The following is a 27,487-nucleotide window of genomic DNA, read 5'->3' as shown; positions in this document are numbered from 1 at the left end:
GGCAAGAACGTTTTATCAACTACTTTAACTATTTATGCACGTTCCACCATAGACAGCTGGTACGTGCGTGCGCTGTTCTACAAATCCTCATCGGATTGCTTGTATAAACAATAAACAGTTTTTAAACAGTTCAATGAAAACTATTTTCTCTCTCTCTGTCAGACGGCTGGAACGTGCATGTGTGCACACGTTGTTGTGAACAAACCTGTTATCAAGACAACCAGCTCTCACACTTGCAGGTGCTGCGGACGGCACGGGCTGGCAGTGGACATGATCACAGGCTGGCACTCAGTCTGATACCCGCTGTCAAGTCACGTCATCATGAATGTTTCGTTTCGATTTTGTTTAAAGTGTCAAGGTCGCTGTTCGCTTTGTACACAGTCTTGTTGGTTTCAGTTTTGTTATGTTCCTTTATACGTGCTTGATTCACAGGTTTTTTCCAGTGTTGAGAGAAGTGCAGGCTCACTCGTCCACCATTTCTCGACGATTTGTGACTTTGTGACTTTATGACTTTTTTCCTTCGTTCAGATGTTCTCGTGTACCGTGTGACAGGGCCATTAACAACTAGAAGACAGTGTCCAAGGAACAACTGCGAGTCAAGGGCCGGTGTCCCGACGAGATGTCATTTCTATCGAGAACCCAGCCCCCTGCGCAACTGCACATGTGCACACATGCGCAGTTCTCTTGACCCAGATATTCACCCATCCCCCTGTCGGAGTTGACCACTGATCTATATATAATACTGGACATCTCATTGGCCCACACACGCACACGTACAATCTGCTGAAGCAAAGTGGCGACCATCTTGCCACTCCCAACTTATGCTGACCGCACATAGACAGCTTATTAGCACTCGCTGATTCTCTCATTTACTTATTTTTGTTCTTCGGAAAATGTAAGATTGATCGCTCCTAATCTATGCATGCCATGATTAGCTATTTGATTTATTTTCTTTCGTTCTTTTATTACTTTGACACATTGTTCCCTTCTATTCTCAATTACACGTATCTCGCAGGGACAAATACTCCATACGCCTAAAGCTCCAAAACTATGCACAAGTAGACCTAATAAATGTCTTAAAATAGTTTGTCCAACACAAAATATATGTAGCTACACATGTTGTGTTAATAAGCCATAGAACATTTCAAATTATTGTTCATTACTTCCAAGTTCAATCATACTCAGATGAAATGTTCATCCACAGCCCTTAAACTGGCAATTTGCACAGGTTATAGCTGCACATGAAGGTATTTTTTTTTATTTTATTTTTTTTACAAAACTACAAAGAATAAAGTTGCGTGCGCCTCATTAAAGATCAATAGAAAAGAGCATTCGGGAGCGGAACATTGGAGTGGTAATATGGCGGCCAGTTTGCTTCAAAAATATTGGCCAATGAACGATAGCACCAGTGTTATATAGAGATCAGTGGTGGGGACACATAAATCGACAAACCCACAAATGTCGACACAACACCGGACACTCTAACCATTATTAATAGTTGACATAAAAATGGACCAACTACATTTTAGCAGTGATTAAACCAACTGAAGCAAGAACACACTACTTATTTTAATGAACTTTCTTTTTTATTTACTGCTCAAAGCAGTGAATGATAGCAATTTCTATATTTAGATAGAGAGATAGAGACTTTATTTGCCATTTGTACTCGCACGCAAAGTTTAGGTACATAAAGTAGATAAAGGTATAAAAGTATGATATAACAGTATAAAAACATAAAACGTATAATGAAAAAGACACATTAACCACATATGCGTCTATGTCGTAAAAACAAATATAGAAAACAATATAGGAATTAAACTGGATATAAATGATATCAAACATCGCAGTTAGAAAATCAGCTCAGTCAGAAACACAGATGGTATAAATTACAATGAGTCGTTTTGAGAAGCTTATTTTTACAGTGCAAACAACGTTATCAGCACGTAATCCTTTTTAAATCCTGAAACAAGTGTGTATTTATTCAAAGTACCTGCAATAATCCGCTGACTTTTTCGCAGTCGGACCTCACAAGCTATCACGCTGTCGAAACTTTAAATGTGTTGCCCGTCTACATCAGTTTATGTGGTAAATGCGGACGCCGAAAGCGTAGAGATAACAACCAGAGCAGACATCAAGAATATTTCAGCGATCAATCGCCATCTTGAATAAGGGATGTGTTTTTGGGTGAAAACCATCGATTTCTATTTAATCCACTAGATGGCGGATGCAGCCTGTGAGCTGTTGCCAGCAGCCGCCATCTTTCTTAGCGTTATTATGCGTCGATAGCCATTAGATTAAATGGGCATACTCTCACGCGCACCACTCACCCTGCTCAGCTTGCCGCTCTCGTTGGAGTTTGCCATAAACTAAACTAGTGGCGCTCGTGAGCATAGACATTATATACGTAGACGTCTCAATAAGTTGCTACAACGTAATCCAGCGTCACCGCCATATTGGATGGGTCTTTTCACAAAAGGCTCGCACTCGCACCAGAGTCAATGGAGAGTGAGCAGATTTGCCGTTATTTTGTGCTGCTTATGGTTGCAATAACCGGCGCAGTATAGAACCCAGATCGCGTGGGAGTAGTTTTCACAAATAAGATTGAACAATAATTTTGTTTATTTTACCATTTGTAAAATTGTGTCGTCATAACAAACGATACCTACAACCCCTGGCAAAAATTATGGAATCACCGGCCTCTGAGGATGTTCATTCAGTTGTTTAATTTTGTAGAAAAAAGCAGATCACAGACATGACACAAAACTAAAGTCATTTCAAATGGCAACTTTCTGGCTTTAAGAAACACTATAAGAAATCAGAGGAAAAAAATTGTCAGTAACTGTTACTTTTTTAGACCAAGCAGAGGGAAAAAATATGGAATCACTCAATTCTGACAAAAAAATTATGGAATCATGAAAAACAAAAGAACGCTCCAACACATCACTAGTATTTTGTTGCACCACCTCTGGCTTTTATATCAGCTCGCAGTCTCTGAGGCATGGACTTAATGAGTGACAAACAGTACTCTTCATCAATCTGGCTCCAACTTTCTCTGATTGCTGTTGCCAGATCAGCTTTGCAGGTTGGAGCCTTGTCATGGACCATTTTCTTCAACTTCCACCAAAGATTTTCAATTGGATTAAGATCCGGACTATTTGCAGGCCATGACATTGACCCTATGTGTCTTTTTGCAAGGAATGTTTTCACAGTTTTTGCTCTATGGCAAGAGGCATTATCATCCTGAAAAATGATTTCATCATCCCCAAACATCCTTTCAATTGATGGAATAAGAAAAGTGTCCAAAATAACATAAACTTGTGCATTTATTGATGATGTAATGACAGCCATCTCCCCAGTGCCTTTACCTGACATGCAGCCCCATATCATCAATGACTGTGGAAATTTACATGTTCTCGTCAGGCAGTCATCTTTATAAATCTCATTGGAACAGCACCAAACAAAAGTTCCAGCATCATCACCTTGCCCAATGCAGATTCGAGATTCATCACTGAATATGACTTTCATCCAGTCATCCACAGTCCACATTTGCTTTTCCTTAGCCCATTGTAACCTTGTTTTTTTCTGTTTAGGTGTTAATGATGGCTTTCGTTTAGCTTTTCTGTATGTAAATCCCATTTTCTTTAAGCGGTTTCTTACAGTTCGGTCACAGATGTTGACTCCACTTTCCTCCCATTCGTTCCTCATTTGTTTTGTTGTGCATTTTTGATTTTTGAGACATATTGCTTTAAGTTTTCTGTCTTGACACTTTGACGTCTTCCTCGGTCTACCAGTATGTTTGCCTTTAACAACCTTCCCATGTTGTTAGTATTTGGTCCAGAGTTTAGACACAGCTGACTGTGAACAACCAACATCTTTTGCAACATTGCGTGATGATTTACCCTCTTTTAAGAGTTTGATAATCCTCTCCTTTGTTTCAATTATCTCTCGTGTTGGAGCCATGATTCATGTCAGTCCACTTGGTGCAACAGCTCTCCAAGGTGTGATCTCTCCTTTTTAGATGCAGACTAACGAGCAGATCTGATTTGATGCAGGTGTTAGTTTTGGGGATGAAAATTTACAGGGTGATTCCATAATTTATTCCTCAGAATTGAGTGAGTCCATATTTTTTTCCCTCTGCTTGGTCTAAAAAAGTAACCGTTACTGACTGCCACATTTTTTTTTCTTGATTTCTTATAGTGTTTCTTAAAGCCAGAAAGTTGCCATTTGAAATGACTTTAGTTTTGTGTCATGTCTGTGATCTGCTTTTTTTCTACAAATTAAACAACTGAATGAACATCCTCCGAGGCCGATGATTCCATAATTATCGCCAGGGGTTGTACATGTAATGTTATTACAGCAGGAACTGTTACTATTTCCATCCACTTGTTATGCGCTTTTGTTTTTGTTGTTGTTGTTGTTTTTTGTTGTTGTTGTTGTTTTCGGCAAATAGTGCATACAAACATGCAACATGTAAATATGACATTATAAACCAGGATACCGCTTGTACTCGCAATCTCGTTCTTTCGGTCATGAGCCAAATCTCATGACCATTTGGCCTGAGAACTCAGGGATCAATAAAGGAAAATCGAAAAAGCTCAGACAGGAGAAAGAAGTGAAGGGTTGACAGTTCTTTCATAGGCTAGATGGATCTATTAGTGGTTCATGTGATGGAAAGTTCTGGAACCATACCTTATTTATTCTTAACTTTGTCCATAGTTTAGAAACTAACTCCATTTTCTCCCCATATTAGCCCATATTTCTGAAGAAAACTCTGGATTTATACATTTCACTGTTGTTTAGTTAAATAATCAATGCAGGCAAATGTTTAGCAAGCTACTCTGCTCAAAAATGACATATGTTCAGAACAGACATCAAAAGCAGCAGCAGGTCTGTTTTCACCACAGATAGATAATAGGGCATGGAAGATTCCGCTGAATTTTGTAAGTGATCTGGACCCAGATCTAGATTCTGTATCAAGTTTCACTTTATATATGCTTTGAAGGATTACTTTTAGCAGGATTATTGTCGGGTTTAGAATACCTTTTGCTTTGAGGAAGAGACAACCAGGCAATAAAACAAGTGAGAAATAGAATTCAATTTAAGCTTGCGAGGAGTGCAGTCAGGCTGTACACCAAAGCTACACTAAAGTCTGGCCTGCGCTCCCGCTCTTTTTATTTAGGATTTCCCTACATACATGGGCGGTACAGCTCCTGAGGGGAAGAGTGATAGCGCGTGAGCTGTTGCCGCAGAACTGCTGATTGCATAATACATTCAGGATGTTCAGAACCTTTTTTAATCTTGGGCTCGGTTAAGATGTGTTTAAGACATCTAACGATTAATCACACTTCTTCTGACAAAAGGACTGATGTATCACAATCACACTGTGGTTGGAACATTCAATTCTCTATTGCAAAAACACGTCATGTCACATATCTTAAGTAACCTTCACCCATCACATCAGTACAATACACTTTATCAGAGCAGAGAGAACTACATTCTACCAGAGCAGGGAACACAAAACATGCATGATAAAATAAAACAGTGTATCTACAGAATAACTCCAACAATTATGTCAAAACTACTGAACGGATTTTTATGAAATTCTTAACACAGATAGATATTAGACCAAGGAAGAACCCATTAAATTTTGGAGTTGATCCAGATCAGGATTCTGGATCAAGTTTCACTTTATATACACTTTGAAGGATTACTTTTAGCAGGATTACGTCAAAACTACTGCACAGATTTTGACGAAATTTTTAACACAGATAGATATTAGGCCATGGAAGACTTCACTAAACTTTGGAGGTAATCTGGATCCAAATCCATATTCTGGATCAAGATTTTACTTTATATACGCTTTGAAGGATTACGTCACCACTACTTCACGGATTCTCACCAAATTTGCACCACAGATAGATAGTAGGGCATGGAAGACTCCACTGAGTTTTGGAGGTAATCTGGATCTGGATCCTGGATCAAGATTTTACTTTATATAGGCTCTGCATTGATATGAGATGATTAATACAGGCCGTGATTTGAAAACGTGAGACTGTGTGTGTGATCACTCTCCCCTTTTCTAGCTGGATGCAGATGATGCAGAGCCAACGTCTGATGAGAAAGAGCGCCATGATGAGTATTTGGAGATTCCCTCAAACTCTGATGCTCTCTGAGATTGGCTATTGGGAGCAGTAAAATTTCTTTTTATAAGGCCCAACTTTCCTGGCTGTGCCCCCGACTCAAACGTAGAGGTTCCCAAAAATGTTTAGCATGTCAAGATCAGATGATGATCAAAATGTACAAATAAATAAATAAATAATAATAAAAAAAAAATTTACCTGACTTGAAGTTAGTGGAACTAAATTTATTGGAAACTAATTAGTCCACCAATGGTTTTCAAAATTAGTTGAATATCTAACTCTCAAAGACAAAATTTAACTAGCTGAAGCTGATTAGCTTAACTGTGCCCATCTCTGTCTGGTGTTAATCCAGAACAGCTCATTTTCCACAAGTCTTGCTGTAACTGATGCAGCCATGGTTGAAATTAAGATACCTCTCTATTTTGTGATGATGTTGCCTACAAGAAAATTAATTGCGATAACTATTATTATTAATTTCAATTCAATTTTATTTATATAGCGCCAAATCACAACAAACAGTTGCCCCAAGGCACTTTATATTGTAAGGCAAGGCCATACAATAATTACGTAAAAACCCCAAAGGTCAAAACGACCCCCTGTGAGCAAGCACTGGGCGACAGTGGGAAGGAAAAACTCCCTTTTAACAGGAAGAAACCTCCAGCAGAACCAGGCTCAGGGAGGGGCAGTCTTCTGCTGGGACTGGTTGGGGCTGAGGGAGAGAACCAGGAAAAAGACATGCTGTGGAGGGGAGCAGAGATCGATCACTAATGATTAAATGCAGAGTGGTGCATACAGAGCAGAAAGAGAAAGAAACACTCAGTGCATTATGGGAACCCCCCAGCAGTCTAAGTCTATAGCAGCATAACTAAGGGATGGTTCAGGGTCACCTGATCCAGCCCTAACTATAAGCTTTAGCAAAAAGGAAAGTTTTAAGCCTAATCTTAAAAGTAGAGAGGGTGTCTGTCTCCCTGATCCAAATTGGGAGCTGGTTCCACAGGAGAGGAGCCTGAAAGCTGAAGGCTCTGCCTCCCATTCTACTCTTACAAACCCTAGGAACTACAAGTAAGCCTGCAGTCTGAGAGCAAAGCACTCTACTGGGGTGATATGGTACTATGAGGTCCCTAAGATAAGATGGGACCTGATTATTCAAAACCTTATAAGTAAGAAGAAGAATTGTAAATTCTATTCTAGAATTAACAAGAAGCCAATGAAGAGAGGCCAATATGGGTGAGATATGCTCTCTCCTTCTAGTCCCCGTCAGTACTCTAGCTGCAGCATTTTGAATTAACTGAAGGCTTTTCAGGGAACTTTTAGGACAACCTGATAATAATAAATTACAATAGTCCAGCCTAGAGGAAATAAATGCATGAATTAGTTTTTCAGCATCACTCTGAGACAAGACCTTTCTAATTTTAGAGATATTGCGTAAATGCAAAAAGGCAGTCTTACATATTTGTTTAATATGCGCTTTGAATGACATATCCTGATCAAAAATGACTCCAAGATTTCTCACAGTATTACTAGAGGTCAGGGTAATGCCATCCAGAGTAAGGATCTGGTTAGACACCATGTTTCTAAGATTTGTGGGGCCAAGTACAATAACTTCAGTTTTATCTGAGTTTAAAAGCAGGAAATTAGAGGTCATCCATGTCCTTATGTTTGTAAGACAATCCTGCAGTTTAGCTAATTGGTGTGTGTCCTCTGGCTTCATGGATAGATAAAGCTGGGTATCATCTGCGTAAGAATGAAAATTTAAGCAATGCCGTCTAATAATACTGCCTAAGGGAAGCATGTATAAAGTGAATAAAATTGGTCCTAGCACAGAACCTTGTGGAACTCCATAATTAACCTTAGTCTGTGAAGAAGATTCCCCATTTACATGAACAAACTGTAATCTATTAGATAAATATGATTCAAACCACCGCAGCGCAGTGCCTTTAATACCTATGGCATGCTCTAATCTCTGTAATAAAATTTTATGGTCAACAGTATCAAAAGCAGCACTGAGGTCTAACAGAACAAGCACAGAGATGAGTCCACTGTCTGAGGCCATAAGAAGATCATTTGTAACCTTCACTAATGCTGTTTCTGTACTATGATGAATTCTAAAACCTGACTGAAACTCTTCAAATAGACCATTCCTCTGCAGATGATCAGTTAGCAGTAATTATTACTGCAATTCTCATTAATGTACATTCTGTGTCGAGGTGCATTTTATTATAGAGGTGAAAAAAAAGAAATGGTCATGCTCGGCTCTGATCTAGGCTTTGATCCCTATTTTGCCCCTTTCTTTTACTCACCGTCGGCTTCTGCTTGGATTTATTAGTTTTCCATTTTCATTATCCAGGGTTCTGTCTTACTTTGCTACTTTGTTTCTGTGTCACTTTCTATACTTTAGCCATTGTGCAGTTCTGTTCTGCCAGATTGTGTTTTCATTTATTTATCATCTCTTTATTTTTGAAAATTTTCTGTTGTAGCTCGGTTTTGTTTTTTCCCCATAGCCATTTGTCTGTTTCTGCTCCTCACCCATGCACCTGCCATGTCCTCGTCTCTTACTCATATCTGATTATGTTTTCACTTCACATCACTGCACCTGTCTCGTCTTTGTCTCGCACCTTGTTTCTGTCTGCTTTGTGTTTTGATTCACTCACGCTCTCGCACCTGCTCACGCATTTTTGTCTTTCTTAAGTCCTCCCTCACTATCTTGCACAGTACACTCTTGGTCCACTAGCCACACCCCCTTTCTAGAATCTTCCCTCCACACATGCACCTTGTTACCTAATCACTCTGCACATGCACCTCGTTTACACCACCTGTTATTTAAGCCCTCACAGCTCACTGCCAGATTGTTGTCGTCGTACACTTTCCAGCGCCTTTCATAGTCTTGAGTTTTGTCTTGCCGTGTTCCGAAATCTGCTCTGTCCTCCACGACCATGTCTCTTGCCTCTTCCCAGATGTCTGTGTTTGCTTAAGCCTCTGACCCCTGCTCGTTTATGACTGCGTCTCAGCCTAATCCTGTTGGTACTTCTGCTTCGCTGACTGACCATGTGTAGTGAACCAAAGCCTGGAATAAAGACCATGATTTCGCTTCCACCCCAGCCTAGTCTGGAAGTCTGCTTTGTGGGTCCAGCTGCCCTGGATGCTGGGCCTCCGCCCGACCTGACAGAAATATGATCTTTCTCACAGTTTACCCTCTGGAGACATTTCGTGACAAACAGCACAAACAGTGTTATAAAGGACAATAATCAGGGCGTTAAGTCACTTTCCATTACAATTTAATTTTATTACAATGGTGTTCCTGGTAGTAACAGACCACAGTTACAAAACCCCCTAAAACAGCTCAAAATTAATTATGAGGTACAAATAGAAAGAAACCATGTTTATTCACAACTTTTCAATCAGAAATAAAACCTAAGTATGAGTCGAGCAACTTTATTTAGTCCAGAATCACCAAGCTATCAAAGCCCTGCACAATCAATATCAAATCAACAGCACGATGAAAATAGAAAAATAAAAACTTAGTTAATAGATAAAAGTTAATAGATAAACAAGCTAAAATAAGTTAAAAAATTTAACTTTAAAAAGAATTTGCTGTCAACATTTATAGTAAAAATAGACGAAACAATCAAAAGAACTTAAATATTTGGTATGTAAAAATACAAAGACAATATTCAGCACTCAAAACCCTGGAAGCATGCATTAATTAGCATTAGAGCATACGCATACCCCCCTGCAGATGCCGTTAAAACATAAATAAAATATTGCTTATGATTGATTGACTGATAGAGGGGCTTTATTGAACATGTGCAAATGATATGTAAGACAATACATAAATAACAACAAATGTGTGTGTGTGTGTGTGTATATATACATACACATACATACACACACTTTGCACTGGGATACCAATTAACTGCAAAGTATAAAGAAGACAATGCTCATATGGCTGAGGGTATTTTAACACTGCATTAATTTTTATTATTACTTCTACTTTGTCATTTGATTTTTAAATGTTTTCACTTTCTTGTATCATCCATGTATTTTTTAACATATTTACAATTATATTATGTACAGCGCTGTACATAAGCTTTTACATGACTGAAATTTGTTTTGGACATCAAAAAACACAACAAAAGTCCAGGCTTTTTAAATTTTCTAAAATTATGCCCTTTAAACTCACAGTGAAAAATAATCTCTACATTATGAATTAAAAGAAAAATCTAAAAGCCAAAATGATGGTGTGAATAAGTAAGTGCACCCTCTAGTATAACACATATAAACCATCACTTCAAGTCAGGGGATGGATACATGAACATTTTCAAGACACTGATTATGTCTTGGATCAATTATGAAGAATACTGTTTCAGATGTACTGTGAGGTCAGGTCAAGTCTCAAGTCATAATGACCACCAATTGTTTGCAAGCTGACTTGAGACTTGCCGATTCATGACTTGAGAATGACTTGACAGTGACTTTGTCCCACCTCTGCCCTGCCCAATTACAACCCCAATTCCAATGAAGTTTAGATGTTGTGTAAAATGTAAATAAAAACAGAATGCAATGATTTGTAAATCCTCTTCAACCTATATTCAACTGAATACACCACAAAGACAAGATATTTAATGTTCAAACTGAAAAACTTTATTTTTGTGCAAATATTTGCTCATTTTGAAATGGATGCCTGCAACACGTCACAAAAACGCTGGGATGGGCAACAAAAGACTGGGAAAGTTGATGAATGCTCAAAGAACACCTGTTTGGAACATTCCACAGGTCAACAGGTTAATTGGGAACAGGTGAGTGTCATGACTGGGTATATATCGTAAAAGGAGCATCCCCAAAAGGCTCAGCCGTTCACAAGCAATGATGGGGCGAGGATCACCACTTTGTGATCAAATGCGTGAAAAAATAGTCCAACAGTTTAAGAACAATGTTTCTCAACGTTCAGTTGCAAGGAATTTAGGGATTCCATCATCTACAGTCCATAATATAATCAGAAGAGTCAGAGAATCTGGAGAACTTTCTACATTTAAGCAACAAGGCCAAAAAAAAACAAAAAAACATTGAATGCCAGTGACCTTTGATCCCTCAGATGGCACTGTATTAAAAACCGACATTGTGTAAAGGATCTTACCGCGTGGGTTCAGGAACACTTCAGAAAACCATTGTCAGCTAGCACAGTTCATCGCTACATCTACAAGTGCAAGTTAAAACTCTACCATACAAAGCAAAAGCCAAACATCAACAACATCCAGAAACGCAGCTGCCTTGTCTGGGCCCGAGCTCATTTGATATGGACAGACACAAAGTGGAAAAGTGTGCTGTGGTCTGATGAATCCACATTTCAAATTGTTTTTGGAAATCATGGACATCATGTCCTACGGACAAAAAAAGGAATAAGACCATCCAGATTGTTACCAGTGCAAAGTTCAAAAGCCAGCATCTGTGATAGTATGGGGGTGTGGTAGTGCCCATGGCATGGGCAACTTACACATCTGTGATGGCACCATCAATGCTGAAAGGTACATCCCGGTTTTGGAGCAACACATGCTGGCTTCCAAGCAACGTCTTTTTCAGGGACGTCCCTGCTTATTTCAGCAAGACAATGCCATGCCACTTTCTGCACATGTTACAACAGCGTGGCTTCGTAGTAAAAGAGTGCAGGTACTAGACTGGCCTGCCTGCAGTCCAGACCTGTCGCCCACTGAAAATGTGTGGCGCATTATAAAGCGCAAAATAAAACAATGGATCAACTGAAGTTGTACATCAAGCAAGAATGGGAAAGAATTCCACCTATAAAGCTTCAACAATTAGTGTCCTCAGTTCCCAAACGCTGAGTGTTGTTAGAAGGAAATGTGATGTAACACAGTAGTAAACATACCAGTCGCAGCTTTTTTGAAATGTGTTGCAGGCATCCATTTCAAAATGAGCAAATATTTTCACAAAAACAATAAAGTTTATCAGTTTGAACATTAAATATCTTGTCCTGGTGGTGTATTCAGTTGAATATAGGTTGAAGATTTGAAGGTTGAAGAATTCGGGAGGGGGGCGAGAGGGAGTACAGAGGCTTGGTGAAGGACTTTGTGCAGTGGTGCCGGCTGAATAAGCTCCAGCTGAACACCACTAAAACAAAGGAGATGGTGTTGGACTTTCGCCGGGCGCCACCCTCTCTGCAGCCCATTAACATAGGTGGAGCAGAGGTGGAGGTGGTCTCCACGTATAAGTACCTGGGACTACATCTGGACAATAAGCTGAACTGGGCAGCCAACATGGACGCTGTTTATAAGAAGGGCCAGAGCAGAATGTATTTTCTCAGAAGGCTGGCCTCGTTCAGAGTCTGCCCTAATTTAGTGCACCTGTTTTATCTGGCTATTGTGTCCAGTGTTCTTTTTTATGCCGCGGTGTGTTGGAACTGAGGAACTCATTTGTTCCGCGTGCCATTAGGCTGCTTAATGAGGCCTCTGCTGGGAGGGTCAGGAGGGAGAATGTGTTTTAGCAGCTAGTTTTTAGTTATTTATTTATTTATTTCTGTGGTGGGCTTTGTTCCTTCCATTTTATTGTATCTTTTAATTCTATTTATCCTTGGAGCATAGATAATGCACAATTTCCCTTGGGATTAATAAAGTATTTGTCTGTCTCTGTCTGTCTGAAGAGGATTTGCAAATCATTGTATTCTGTTTTTATTTACATTTTACACAATGTCCCAACTTCACTGGAATTGGGGTTGTAACTGAGTAGCCATAGAGGTTAGTATGAGACCTGTTGGTGTTCGTCCTTACTATACCTCTAAAGTTGTTACGTGAAAGCTGGTATATAGAACACTATGGCTGGTGGGCATTGGCAGCTGGGTGGACTGAGACAATGCAGATTAAGAGTCTTGTGCAAGGACACAAATGGGAAGCATAACTGGGATTTGAACCCAGCTCCTTTTCCGCAAGTCCTGTTGTAAATGATGCAGCCATGGTTGAAATTAATATACTTCTCGATTTTGTGATGATGTTGGCTACAAGAAAATTCCTTGCTATTAATATTATTGTCATTATTACTGCAGTTCTCGTTAATGTACATTCTGTGTTGTGATGCATTTTGTTATAGAGGTGAAAAAAAAAAAAAAAAAGAAATCTGAGCTTTCTCACAGTTTAGCCTGTGGAGACATTTCGTGAACACACTGTGTGACCAGCCCCAGTGCATCCAGCGCCGTTCCCCAAGCGAGGCTGACGCCCAAACCTCCGTGGCCGTAGTTGTGGACCACGGGCACCCTGCGGCCCTCCATCACCACCACCTCCTTCTCCACCCTCGGGTTCTTCCTGCCCGGCCTCAGACCGACCCACTCACTGAGAACTTTGGCTTTTCTCAGCGATGGCTCCAGTTTGATGCAGTTCTCCATGAACGTCTTCATGTCCTTTTCGTCCACCTGTAGTCGCCAGTCATGTTGCTGCCTCGTACCACCTACAATGACGCTGTGCACGCCAGGATAAATGTAGCTGAATCCGTTTCCATCTCTAATGAAGTGCTTCAGCCAGGGGGCCTCAACCTTGAGGACCTGGCCCCTGACAGGGTACACTTCAGGGTCACCCACCAGTGTTCTGGATCCCAGACCGGAGCAGTTAACGATGATGTCATAGCTTGTACTTAATTCCTGAAGACTGTCGACTTTCCTCTGTACAACCTGGCCTCCAGCTTTTCGGAACCTTCAGAAAATGGATATGAGATTTCATTAATAATTACCCATACAGATATTTGAAGAGCTTAAATTAACAATATTACAAAGTTAATTAGCAAACTCGTGTGTCAAGTGGTGTCCAAACAACAAAATCCACAATGGCAGAGGTTTGACATTCAAATCAAAGTTTTTGGTATCCAATGCATTACGGATACAGTGTCTCAAATCAAATCACCATGTAGAGTCAGGTCCATAAGTACTTGGATTGTGACATTCTGAATTATTTCCTCCGTATAACAATAAAGGAATTAGGATAATATTTATAAATCAGGATAACTTTGATTACAAATGGCATCTGTCAATGGGTGGGATATATTAGGCAGAAACAGAACATTTCTGCCTTGACTTTAGTGTGTTGTAAGCAGGAAAATTGGGGAAGTGTAAAGATCTGAGAACCTCTGACAAAGGCCAAATTGTGGTTGCTGGACGACTGGGCCACAGCATTTCCAAAACTGCAGCTCCTCTGGGATGTTCCCAGTCTGTAGTAATCAATACCTACCAAAAGTGGTCCAAGGAAGAAAAACCGGTGACCAATGACAATGTCACACGGGATTTGCTGGACAAACAAACCAGATTCATAGAGGTTCCACCTCACAACTTATAGGATTTAAAAGGCTTGCTCCTGACATTGAAATACTACATTGAACTGCCAATTGAACTACAAAAACACAATAAATCAATAACACCAACAACACTGTTAAACTAACATGAACCACAATAATATTTAAAACCCCAAAACCCCGAACTCCCATGGTGCATTGCAGAACAACGTCCATTGTTTACTGATGAGTTAAAATTGCTAATTTCTACAAAAATATTTGTCCTATCAACTTTCTGTTTTTGCAGCGTTCATCCTTGAACCAAAATACATAAGCATACCAAACGGCAAATGTGAGGTATCCCCGGTTTTTGCATGATCGAAGCCATACACGCACGCACGCAGGCCACTTGGCTAATTTAATATAGATGAAAAGCTGGTATGTGAAGATCACAGGTGCCCATGTGATCTAGCACACAGTTTCATGATATCCCACACTGCTTTTATTCCATGTGATGTGCAAAAACAATCATGGCATGCTTCTAGTATGACTTGAGCACAACTTTGCCACTTCCATAAAGTGTTGGTGATATTGCTGGAAGTTACAGGTATCCTGGAAATGCAAGAGATAAGTAAAGTGTGTACTAAGTGTGAATAAATACATTTTCAAACACCTTGAATATCTCACCAAAGTAAAAACAAGACCACAGCACAATGATTGAATATCCTAGCTCATAATGAACACCCTCCAGGAGCCTCTGGGGTTTTCTAAGGAAGGACAAGGTTTCAAACAGTGACCTTTCAGGATGCAAGTTTGTGAAAAGTAAGACTGTGCATTACTCACGTCCAGTCATAGACGATGACGACATGGAGAGGTGCAACCAAAAAGGGTTACTTAGGGAGACTCATATAAGGCGTATCACTTGCATGATGCGAGAGCATTATCTCCAACATTTTGGTCATTTTGCACATTTATTTGGACATGATCCAGCACACAGGTGGTTGAGGGTTGGGGACTCCAGTGGCTGATCACCTGGCAGCAGCAGATAGATGATTCATACCCAGAGGTGGGTGTGGACTGGTTGTCTATGTGGGTGGCTGCCATCCAGGCATTTCTGTGATGTAGCAGATTCAGCAACAAACTGCACTAGCGCATGCTCCCAGACCTGACCTGATCCAAACCTGTCACTGAAGAAAGGTCAGAGCACGTGTTGCAACTTGGGTGTGTGAAACAACAAACATGTCTGTCTTTTCACAGGTAAGTGCAAGTGAGGACTCAAAATGACAAGGAAATTCAATCAGTTGTATTTGGAAACACAAAGCTTTCTGAAGCAAAGTTCTGCCTGCCAGTGTTTCTCATCTTTCATACTCCCAGACTTGGCTGCATAAAAAGCAGTAAAAATAGTTAACTACTTAACTGACATATCGCAATGTCTGCCACAACACATGAGGCTGGCAAACTCTTCTTCATTCCTCTACATCTTTTTCCGTGCTCAGCTTGAAAACTGGAGTATGAGCTGTACACCACAGTCAAATCTGCACTGGGTCGCTCTGAGCTGAGCAGCATGACAAACTCTTCCCGACACACTCATCCGGACTCTCCATCTTGGCACAGAATGCATTTGGTTGGCATATCTGAGCCTTTTCACATACAAATAAAGACAACTTATTTTTGCACTCCCTGGATGACACTCCTTAAAAACCATATTCATCAGTGTTTAATGTGATCTCTAAGAAAATCCCTGGAGGGATCTCTGTCTGGAGCCCATTATTTTTCTCTCGTGTCTGCCTGAAACAGTGGTGATGCCACATAATTCTGTTAGATGCTCAACAAATGCACTGTGACCTCTGCTGAATAAAAGATTACAACATTCTTTCCATGTTGTCAAAAAGCAAATGAGTTTGAATTATACTGATTCTGTACATTACAAACTGATTTTCATACCGTAAAATAAATGGTGATCTGTGAGTATCGATTTTCTGTTCCACCCCAATGTACAGTGTAGAAAGTACTCTTTACTGTATGTTGCACATGGATCACATGAATAATTCTCTTGTACATTGGCAGATTTAATACTTTAACAAAACATACTTGTGGAATCTATGTTAAAAAAGTCTGAAACAAACTATTTCAGTCTTACAAGCTGTTAATAACAGAATTTAAAAAATAGAATTGTGCAGTAGCAGTTTTTGGTACAGGCAAACCGGGCAGCCACCTGGGGTGGCATTTTTTCATGACACATGGGGGAGCAGCAGCAGCAGCACAAGCATTTAAAAAAAAAAAAAAATTGCTTACACCACAAAGTGGTTATCATATCACTGTGTGGTGGGGAATTGGCAAATTGACGCTCCCTGCAGTGGCAGGCAGGCACTCTTGCTTGCTGAGGTGCACAGAACAGAAGCAGTGAGTGAGAGGTTCGACGGTTGTCTCCTGCGTTGTCCCCGGGGACAGGCGCTCTCCTCCCTGTGTGCTCTGCTCCGCTTTGGCTCCGGACGGAGCATCCTGCTCCCCATTTCCCCGCTGCACCTCTCAGCGGGATCCTGCTGTCCAGCTCCACAGCATTTCCTCTCTGGCAGGGCAAAGTCCACTTAGGACGCAGCAGAACCAGAACTCTGTGCTACATTTCTCTGTGGGCCATCTAGCCAGCGCCAAACTGACAGGAAGAACGAGGCAGGTAGCCAGCCAGTTTATGAAATAAAAGCCGTTTGAAAGCGGACAGACAAGGTGTAAGAACAGGTTCAAATCTCACCGGAAAGGTCAAACTGCTAACTCGTGGAAAAAGACGTTTGTAGAAAGGGCAGCCTGCTAATTTGTAAGGACGGTTTAGAACTTGAGCTGCGTTCACATTACTAGCTGAAATTACTTGAATCTGACCTTTTTTTGTGTGCCTGGATGTGATGCAGTATACACTTTAACAAATTACAAAATATTTGTACTTAATGCAGGGGTAGTGTGCCCTAATAGAGAGAGCGGCACATGACTCATGGTGCCATCTTGGGTTCAAAATAGCGTTCACTGTTAATACACTCAACAAAAATATAAACGCAACACTTTTGGTTTTGCTCCCATTTTGTATGAGATGAACTCAAAGATCTAAAACTTTTTCCACATACACAATATCACCATTTCCCTCAAATATTGTTCACAAACCAGTCTAAATCTGTGATAGTGAGCACTTCTCCTTTGCTGAGATAATCCATTCCACCTCACAGGTGTGCCATATCAAGATGCTGATTAGACACCATGATTAGTACACATGTATGCCTTAGACTGTCCACAATAAAAGGCCACTCTGAAAGGTGCAGTTTTATCACACAGCACAATGCCACAGATGTCGCAAGATTTGAGGGAGCGTGCAATTGGCATGCTGACAGCAGGAATGTCAACCAGAGCTGTTGCTCGTGTATTGAATGTTCATTTCTCTACCATAAGCCGTCTCCAAAGGCGTTTCAGAGAATTTGGCAGTACATCCAACCAGCCTCACAACCGCAGACCACGTGTAACCACACCAGCCCAGTACCTCCACATCTAGCATGTTCACCTCCAAGATCGTCTGAGACCAGCCACTCGGACAGCTGCTGAAACAATCAGTTTGCATAACCAAAGAATTTCTGCACAAACTGTCAGAAACCATCTCAGGGAAGCTCATCTGCATGCTCGTCATCCTCATCGGGGTCTCGACCTAACTCCAGTTCATCGTCGTAACCGACTTGAGTGGGCAAATGCTCACATTCGCTGGTGTTTGGCACGTTGGAGAGGTGTTCTCTTCACGGATGAATCCCGGTTCACACTGTTCAGGGCAGATGGCAGACAGTGTGTGTGGCGTCATGTGGGTGAGTGGTTTTCTGATGTCAATGTTGTGGATCGAGTGGCCCATGGTGGCGGTGGGGTTATGGTATGGGCAGGCGTCTGTTATGGATGAAGAACACAGGTGCATTTTATTGATGGCATTCTGAATGCACAGAGATACCGTGATGAGATCCTGAGGCCCATTGTTGTGCCATACATCCAAGAACATCACCTCATGTTGCAGCAGGATAATGCACGGCCCCATGTTGCAAGGATCTGTACACAATTCTTGGAAGCTGAAAATGTCCCAGTTCTTGCATGGCCGGCATACTCACCGGACATGTCACCCATTGAGCATGTTTGGGATGCTCTGGACCAGCGTATACGACAGCGTGTACCAGTTCCTGCCAATATCCAGCAACTTCGCACAGCCATTGAAGAGGAGTGGACCAACATTCCACAGGCCACAATTGACAACCTGATCAACTCTATGCGAAGGAGATGTGTTGCACTGCATGAGGCAAATGGTGGTCACACCAGATACTGACTGGTATCCCCCCCCAATAAAACAAAACTGCACCTTTCAGAGTGGCCTTTTATTGTGGACAGTCTAAGGCACACCTGTGCACTAATCATGGTTTCTAATCAGCATCTTGATATGGCACACCTGTGAGGTGGGATGGATTATCTCAGCAAAGGAGAAGTGCTCACTATCACAGATTTAGACTGGTTTGTGAACAATATTGGAGGGAAATGGTGATATTGTGTATGTGGAAAAAGTTTTAGATCTTTGAGTTCATCTCATACAAAATGGGAGCAAAACCAAAAGTGTTGCGTTTATATTTTTGTTGAGTGTATGTCTGCATGCAAATCCATCTTTTTTATTTATTTTTTTGAAAATGAAGAGTTGCTGACCATTTGGAGGCACAAATAGTCACAACAAGGGCTTCAAGATGTACAGATTCCCCTCAGATCCGAACAGAAGAAAAATTTGGGAAAATAAAGTCAGCTGTGTGCAGGGTTGGGTAGGATTACTTTGAAATGTAATCCAAAAGTAATCAGATTACAAGTAATCCAAATGTATGTACATACATACATGTAATCCACATGTATTCTTTCAAAGTAATCCTACCCAACCTTGGCTGTGTGAGATGGAAGCTGACATCATCATCAGAGCTTTGTGAGGTAAATTTATTGTTCAGTCCCATGTACAGTAAAACTCACCTAAACCGTCATCGTATTAACCAGATATTCGCAGTCACCGGACAAAAAAAAGTCCCAAAGTTTTTATACTGTTTTCCATGTAATAAACACGTATATAACAGATTTTGTTCAGCAGATTCTGCTCTCACATCGGATAAAATGTCCCGTCCGATTGCAATATATTTCCATTAAACCCCTCGCATGTGGGACCGGAGTCATTTCCATGATTAAAAGCCCGACCGTTTATTTTTTTACACCGTGCTCAGACTCGGACCTCACACCTGGCACATTTCACCATGTAATATGAAATGAGAAAGAAATGAGTGGGTGGTGTCCAATTTTTACAATACTTTTCCAGCAGCTGGCAATGTTGTCTTTTTGTTGTCATGTACACTGGCAAAATAATAATAATAATATTAAGAATATTAATAATAATAACAACAATAATAAGAAAATTTAAAATGAGGCTTATCTTCATATTTAACTGGTTTATTTAATGGAGAAAAAGAATCACATTTGATTTCAGTTTAGATTTTCTTTTGATCCACAGATGAAGACCAAAAATTAGGGAGATAATGGGGGATAATGAAATAATTTTTTAAAAATGGCTGTTTGTGCATTTTGTGGGGTTTTAGGGGGGGCACTCAGAGGGTGTTCTCAGCTTTGATAATTCAATGTAGAACCACCACTGGAGTTGTGGGATTTTGGGGATATTTAAAATGAAAGCCCAAAGATAAGGAAGCCTAAAAGCGAGCTAATACAAATTTTGTCCAGTGGGTCCTGTTACTAAGTGGATTTAAATCCCTGTCTGTTTTTAGTTTAGTTCCAATTTCAAAACATCAGTAAATGTTCTGATGTAACAGTGAGGCATTTGGATTAAATGTTGAACAAACCTCTTCTCCAGCCAGGGCAGGTAGTTGGAACATTCACATTTTAAGGTGGTGAATGCTTGGCCAAATTTGTAGCCTGGAAACCGTTTCAGTTCCATGTCAGTTATGACTCGAAAGCCAAACACAGTCTCTGACCAGAAGGGCTTCTTCACAGCTGGAACCTCTCTGAAAACTTGCCAACTAGAAAGCGCACACACACACACAAAAATAAAAAGCACAAACAGCAAAAATAAATAAATAAACAAATAAAAACAAACAAAAAACAACAACAAAAACATTCATTATAAGAATGACTGGGAACAATGAGAGCCTGTTTTGTTTTTTAATGATGTTTGTTACCCAGAGCTCAGCAGCACTCCAGCTTCTGGTGAGTGTTCAGACTGTGCGATGGCCAAGAGGTGATCAAAACTGTTCTGGAACCAACGCTTTTGTCGCTCCAAGGGGACATCTGAGAGACAGTGAAATCAATATGATAAAGAGGCCATGTGATGAATGCATGTTACTAATTAATTTTATAAAGCAGTACTAAAACACAATGCTTTACCTGGAAACTGTTTGCTAAATACGATCCCAGCAGCGATATCACTGGTGGTGTCCGGGCTGAACTTCTCAGCCAGAAGAGTCACAGAACAGGATGGAAGAGCTTCAGCGATGCAGACGGCAGTGGAGACGCCAACCACACCTCCTCCAATAACTGCAACCTTAACATTTTTCATTCTGAACAGATCCGCCAGCGCAACCAGAGGACTGTGTCTCCACAACAGTGACCCAGACAGCCAACTAGCTACTGGTGAGGTTTCTAAGAAGAGGGATTAAAAAGAAAAGAAAACTAAGTTGGTGCCTCGAGGATGTGTGCCTTCTCTCTCTTTTAGTAAGTGTATTTCCAAAGCCTGTTCAATTTCTTGTTAACACAAATAGCTAATCAACCAGTGAAATGGGAGCAATTTTATGCATTTAAGCATCTAGATGGGGTACAGATGACTTGTTGAAGTTCCATCCAAGCATCAGAATGTGAAAGACAATTTAAGTGACTTTGAAAGTGGCATGGTTGTTGGTGCCAGAGGGGCTGGTCTGAATATTTCAGAAACTTCTGATCTACTGGGATTTTCATGCACAACCATATCTAGGGTTTACAGCAAATGGCACAAAAAAGAGACATATCCAGTGATCGGCAGTTGTGTGGACAAAAATGCCTTGTTGATGTCAGAGGTCACAGGAGAATGTGCAGACTGGTTGAATGGGCAACTGTGTGACGCTATCATGAAAATTCAGTAGGTATATCTTATATATTATATTCCAATTCTAAGGTGGAATGTCTCCAACACCTTGTTCAATTTATGCCACGAAGAATAAATATAGGTCTTCAAGGCAAAAGGGGGTCCAACCCGGTGTCGCCGACCGAACGGTCCCCCCTAAAAATCGGTCCACACTACCTGCCTGCGCATGTGTCATTTCAGAGCATCATCAGTGTCATTTCGGAATGTCAGCAGTAATTCACTATCACCTCATTTCTGCTTAAAGCCCCAGTCACATGGCAGTGATGAAGGACACCGAAGCCAAAGCGAAACAAGAAATCTGGACATATGTTGACTTTCGGAGACATCGTTTAACCGTCATCCAGCTTCGCTCCTGTAGCTGGCACTTCGACAGAATTTTCAAACTGCTGAAAAATGTGAACAAATCCTGAAGACAACTTCAATTCGTCTGTATTCCATTTTGCTTTCTGTCTTGATGGCTCCTCATCGTTTGCGGAATTCCCATAGCCGTCAGCATTCCATTTGACTGTCGTCCAACCTCCCAAGTCCGACGTCTTGCACGAACGCTGAACGGCTCTTGAACTACAGATCCGACAACCTGAACGTGACTCATCCATGTGTGGGACAAAAAGCAATGTTGTCATACAGAAACAACAGTGGCAAGAACGCTTTATCAAGTACTTTAACTATTTGAGCACGTTCCAGCTGTTTGTGGCTGGCCTGCGTATGTGCAGTCGTTTGTAGACGGAACATGCACAAACGTTTGCATGTTTGGTTTTGATTTTGTTTAAAGCGTCACGGTCGGCATTCGCTTTGTTTTTCTTTTGTTAGTTTCAGTTTTGTTTCGTTCCTTTATGCGCCCTTGATTCGCAGGTTTTTCAGTGATGGGAGAAGTGCAGGATCATTTGTCCACCTTTTCTCAAGGATTTGTGACTTTGTGACTTTTTTTCCTTCATTCAGCTGTCATTGTGTGCTGTGTGACCAGGCCCTAAAATTGCACTCCAGCCCTCATCTATCTCAGCAACAGATATCTGAAGTGTTTGTACAACACTCATTTCCATATAAATTCAGCATTATTTCATCATAAAAGATGGGAGGACCGATCAGAATGCCACAGCAGCACGTAAGAGTCTGATGTGCTGCTGCTGCGCCTATATAATTTCGGAGTAGTAATTGTTTAAGTGTTTAATTTGCATTTGGTAGCTAGCCATTTGAATTCTCAATGTGAGGCCCAAAGAGGGGTGACTCCAAGTATGGGAGGCTGTAATTACGCTGAAAAAAGAAACCAACTAGACAGATAGCAAAAACATCAGGAGTGGTCATATTATCAATGACAAATTCTTAAAGAAGGGAATGCATTAGTGAGCTAAGCAACACCAAAAGGCAAAGAAGATCACAGAATACAACTAAAGTGGCTGATGGCAAAATTATTTCCTTGATGCAGAAAACCCCTTCACAACCCCTAACCAAGTCAAGAACACTCTGAAGGAGGTAGGAGTGTAACTGTCAAAGTCTACAATCAAGAGACATCTTCAAGAATGTAAATACAATAAGGTACAACAGGAAGGGCCGGGCTTTCTTGACAATCCTGTCTGCGCATGCATTCACTGACAGCTCTTACTGTTGTAAAAGATACAGTGCATCTGGATATTATTCACAGTGTTTCACTTTTTCCACATTTTGTTATGTTACAGCCTTATTCCAAATAATTTTTTTTCCCCTCAAAATCCTACTCACAACACTCCACAATGACATGAAAAGTTGTTTTTTTTAATTAAAAAGTAAAAAAATAAAATAAAATAAGAAATCACATGTACATAAGTATTCACACCTTTTGCTCAATACTTTGTTGATGCACATTTGGCAGCAATTACAGCCTCAAGACTTCTTGAATATGATGCCACAAGCTTGGTGCACCTATCTTTGGGCAGTTTTTGCCCATTCCTCTTTGCAGAACCTCTGAAGCGCCATCAGGTTGGAAAGGCACAGCCATTTTCAGATCTGTCCAGAGATTTTCAATCTGATTCAGGTCTGAGCTCTCGCTGGGCCACTCAAGGACATTCACAGAGTTGTCCTGAAGCCACTCCTTTGATATCTTGGCTGTGTGCTTAGGGTCATTGTCCTGCTGAAAGATGAACAGTTGTCCCAGTCTGAGGTCAAGAGCGCTCTGGAGCAGGTTTTCATCCAGGATGTCTCTGTACATTGCTGCATTCATCTTTCCCCCAATCATGATTAGTCCTCCAGTTCCTGCCACTGAAAAACATCTCCACAGCATTATGGTGCCATCACCATGCTTCACTGTAGGGATGGTGACTGGTTTCCTCCAAACATGATGCCTGGCATTCATACCACAGTTCAATATTTGTCATATCAGACCAGGGAATTATGTTTCTCATGGTCTGAGAGTACTTCAGGTGCCTTTTGCCAAACTCCGGGTGGGCTGCCATGTGCCTTTTACTAAGGCATGGCTTCCGTCTGGCCACTCTACCATACAGTGCCTGATTGGTGAATTGCTGCAGAGATGGTTGCCCTTCTAGAAGGTTCTTGCTCACCTCCCAGACTAAGGTGCATCTCCCCCGATCGCTCACAGGCGGCCAGCTCTAGGAAGATTCCTCATGGGTCTGAACTTCTTCCTTTTACAGACGATGGAGGCCACTGGGCTCATTGGCACCTTCAAATCAGCAGAAATGTTTCTGTACCTTTCCCTAGATTTGTGCCTCAAGACAATCCTGTCTTGGAGGTCTACAGACAATTTGACTTCATGCTTGGTTTGTGTTCTGACATGCACTGTCAAATGTGGGACCTTATATGTAGACAGGTGTGTGCCTTTCCAAATTATGGCCAATCAGCTAAAGTCACACCAGTTGGACTCCAATTAAGCTGTAGAAACATTTTAAGAATAATCAGTGGAAACAGGATGCACCTGAGTTCAAGTTTGAGCTTCATAGCAAAGGCTGTGAATACTTATGTAAATGTGATATTTTAGTTTATTTTATTTTTATTAAATTTGCAAAAATCTCTAATTTTTTTTTACATCTTTTACTTCAACTGATGAAAAATGGGAGCAAAAACAAAAGTGTTTAAATTTTCATTAAGTATATTATTTTAAATAACTTCATGTTCAAATATCTGACTTAACTCACATACGTTTTGATAAAATGGATTATCTGCAGCAGAAGACCACTGAGTTTGAAAGTTATTGGGCAAGGAGTATGCAAACCTTTGTGCACAACTATACACCTAGCCACTTGTAGATTTCATTTTATTTATTTATTTTGATTACCAAGAATACTGACATTTTAAATCTAGTTTCTGTTCAAGATCATTATTCGAATAACTTGTTAAAGCAGCAGTACGTAACGCTTTCTCTTGGTCTCTCCTTATTACAGCTGTAAAGCATAACTTTTGTACTGTTATGTCATGGTGTGAGCCTTCCATGGTGCATGTGTATTTTTAGTCTTTTGGACCAAGGTCCATTTGTAGCAGTTGTGCTTTAAATATCTATCGCTTCAGCTACCAAAAGATTATATATATAGTTTAAGCATGGGTTGACAGCACAACTGAACTGACAATCGTGATGAAAACCATAAACCGTTTTTAATTACAAAAACTAGTGATATGAAAATAAAAGGATTCCTATTACACAGGTTATTGGAAGAGACAGACAAAATTAAACAGAACATGTAGAATGTTTGTAGCAGTACTGTTGTGAAGGTGTAGGAACACGGACCCACAACAGGGGGCATTAAATGAACGGGCAATGGATAAGCCAAACAGTAACAATTTAATGTTGTGAAGTGCACAACGGAATACAGACAAATACAGTTTTGGTACCACAGACAATTATATGTAGAGTGACGTGTGGGCAGGCTTGAGGATAGGAGACGTCCGTCCAGAACCGAGCCGGATCCCACACGGCCCTCACCGCCAACGGATCTGAAGAACACCGGAGCCGCCAAGTCCTGGATCCCCAGGTGGCCACCGTCTCCAGCTGTCAGACCTGGTACTGCTGGCAGAGAACAGAAACAGTATTGATGAGTGTGAGTTCGCACACTCAGTAATCCCACAGACTGTGTTCGTTAGGGAGGGAGCACCTCCACCTCCAATCACACACTTGTGCAGCTCCTGTCTAACCACTTATCTGGTTGGGGTGTGAAGCGAAGCCGTCGCTGATCACACCAAACGCCAATCCCACAGATAAGGCAACACCACAGGAAAACGGCTGCAAAAGAGTTCAGACTATTATTCAGTTTTAAGTCAGCAGAGAAATTACCTCTTCTGGTGGCTGATTTCTCGGCGAGGAGGTGGAGTTGCAGTCCGGCCTTTATGGTGATGAGTTGGATGAGTGACAGCTGGTGCTGATAATGTGTGACAGCTGTCACTCCCAGTGGCTCCGACGCCCTCTCGTGCTTGAAGCCCGCACTTCAAGCAGGGCGCCATCTGGTGGTGGAGGGCCAGCAGTACCTCCTCTTCAGCGGCCCACATAACAAGTACTCCACCTGCTGAACACAGTATATTTAAACTTGAACTCACAGCAAATATATGATTTTATTCAGCTTATGTACTTACTGAAAACATTGTACAAATTGTGGGAAAATATAAGATTTTATTCATTTTATGTGCTGGACATAAACAGAAATAAAATCTGTAGTTTTTATCAAACGTATTTCCTTTCAGACATTAATGGCATGAATGTCACTCCATACCGCTAAGCTGAGCTCAGCCAGCTGCGCTGTACGTCAGCATCAGTGTAATTCATAAAGAATGCACGATGTCTCATTTTGAGAGGAAAAAATACGTTTTAGTTTATTGTTTGTATTACAACGTTTGGAAAGGTGTCATTTGATTTAAAACGGGAGTTCAATTTGAAGTTATTAATTCCGGCTGGACTCTAACTTGACTCGGCAGAGTGCGGCGCAGAGTTTGGAGCTCTGCGAACGGAACAGAAGATGATTCTCTTTTCTTGCCTGCAACAAGACAAGAGTCCCAGTTAGTGACTTTAATCCACACAAAAGTGACTCATGATTGACATCTTTAAATCAGGGCTGTGACAACTCCGCAGATCCGCGGGATTCCGCGGACTTCATCATGGGCGGGGTGGGGGGTGTGTTAGTGTTATACTCTTTAATTGTGATCGTTACTGAGTTTTTAAAATGCTTATCGCAAAGCATTCTTTTCTTACGACATCATGCAAGTTTTAGAAGTCCGCGGACACTGATCTGTGTGTTACAGATACATATCAGTTTCCTCGGATCTGCGGAGATTCACGGGGGAAAAATGCCACTCAAAGCCTGGCTGTTATGACAGCTGTCGTAAAGCAGGACTGGTTGGTTGCTGCGGTGACACTGTGGCTCCTGTGCAAAGCTTAGCTAAACATAGCATGTGGACATCGCACACTTTTAGAACTTTAAAGTTTTTAAAAGAAGAATTTTGCAACATGTCTGTGTCACGGAGCGACATCAGACAGAGCGAAGATGGCGAGAAAGACGGTTTGAAAAAGTGTGATAAGAACAAGAATCCGTGGAATTGTTTGTGGCTTTTCCTCCACTGGGGAGATTTTTTTTTTGCCATTTCTGGTTTGTGCCTTCATCTAACCATAAGGTAGGTACATGATAAAAAAAAAAAATTAAAGTTAAAGAAATTGTAACAGAAATGGTGTGGTTGGAAAGAGCCTATAGAGACCTTCAAAATGGTGTTTACATATTTTTTCTATGTCACATATGAAGAAAGGTATGAGCATTTGAAAGTCAGAAGATCTTGGTAATTTAAGCCTGTGTGCTTAAGGGAAAAACACCAGAAAACTGTGACCGTTGTCTCATTGTTCAATTTCAAAATGATGGTACTCTGTCAAACCTAATGTGTGATTTGCAACTGCCATATAAACACTGTTTTCTGACAGTAGTTTCCAAGCTTAAAAAAATGACTATTTCGCCATGTCTGCCGTCTT

At 40.9% G+C, this 27,487-nt stretch overlaps 1 protein-coding gene across 1 annotated transcript; it reads right to left on the bottom strand.

Moving 5' to 3' along the window:
- Positions 1 to 12,053: 12,053 nt before the first annotated feature.
- ddo (D-aspartate oxidase) lies at positions 12,054 to 21,883 on the bottom strand. The gene is made up of 4 exons (XM_034159888.1): positions 20,829 to 21,883; positions 20,624 to 20,732; positions 20,288 to 20,464; positions 12,054 to 13,831 (listed from the first exon to the last, which is right to left on the bottom strand). Exons 1-4 carry the CDS (start codon positions 20,998 to 21,000, stop codon positions 13,273 to 13,275), a joined length of 1,017 nt encoding a protein of 338 aa, XP_034015779.1. The 5' UTR covers positions 21,001 to 21,883; the 3' UTR covers positions 12,054 to 13,272.
- Between the last annotated feature and the right edge of the window lie 5,604 nt (positions 21,884 to 27,487).

This window comes from Thalassophryne amazonica, chromosome 19 (genome assembly GCF_902500255.1).
Source record: "Thalassophryne amazonica chromosome 19, fThaAma1.1, whole genome shotgun sequence".
Taxonomy (NCBI): Eukaryota; Metazoa; Chordata; class Actinopteri; order Batrachoidiformes; family Batrachoididae; genus Thalassophryne; species Thalassophryne amazonica.
Note: the sequence above shows the minus strand (reverse complement) of the source record. Positions and strands in the feature narration are given on the sequence as shown.

Bases quoted from the DNA above. Each gene is read 5' to 3' on its own strand.
- ddo (XM_034159888.1), bottom strand. From the start codon at position 21,000: ATGAAAAATGTTAAGGTTGCAGTTATTGGAGGAGGTGTGGTTGGCGTC. The intron at 20,465-20,623 runs GTAACAAACATC...TGCGCTTTCTAG, and splicing joins GGAGTGCTGCTGAGCTCTGG to TTGGCAAGTTTTCAGAGAGG. The intron at 13,832-20,287 runs GTTTGTTCAACA...CATTTTCTGAAG, and splicing joins CTGCCCTGGCTGGAGAAGAG to GTTCCGAAAAGCTGGAGGCC.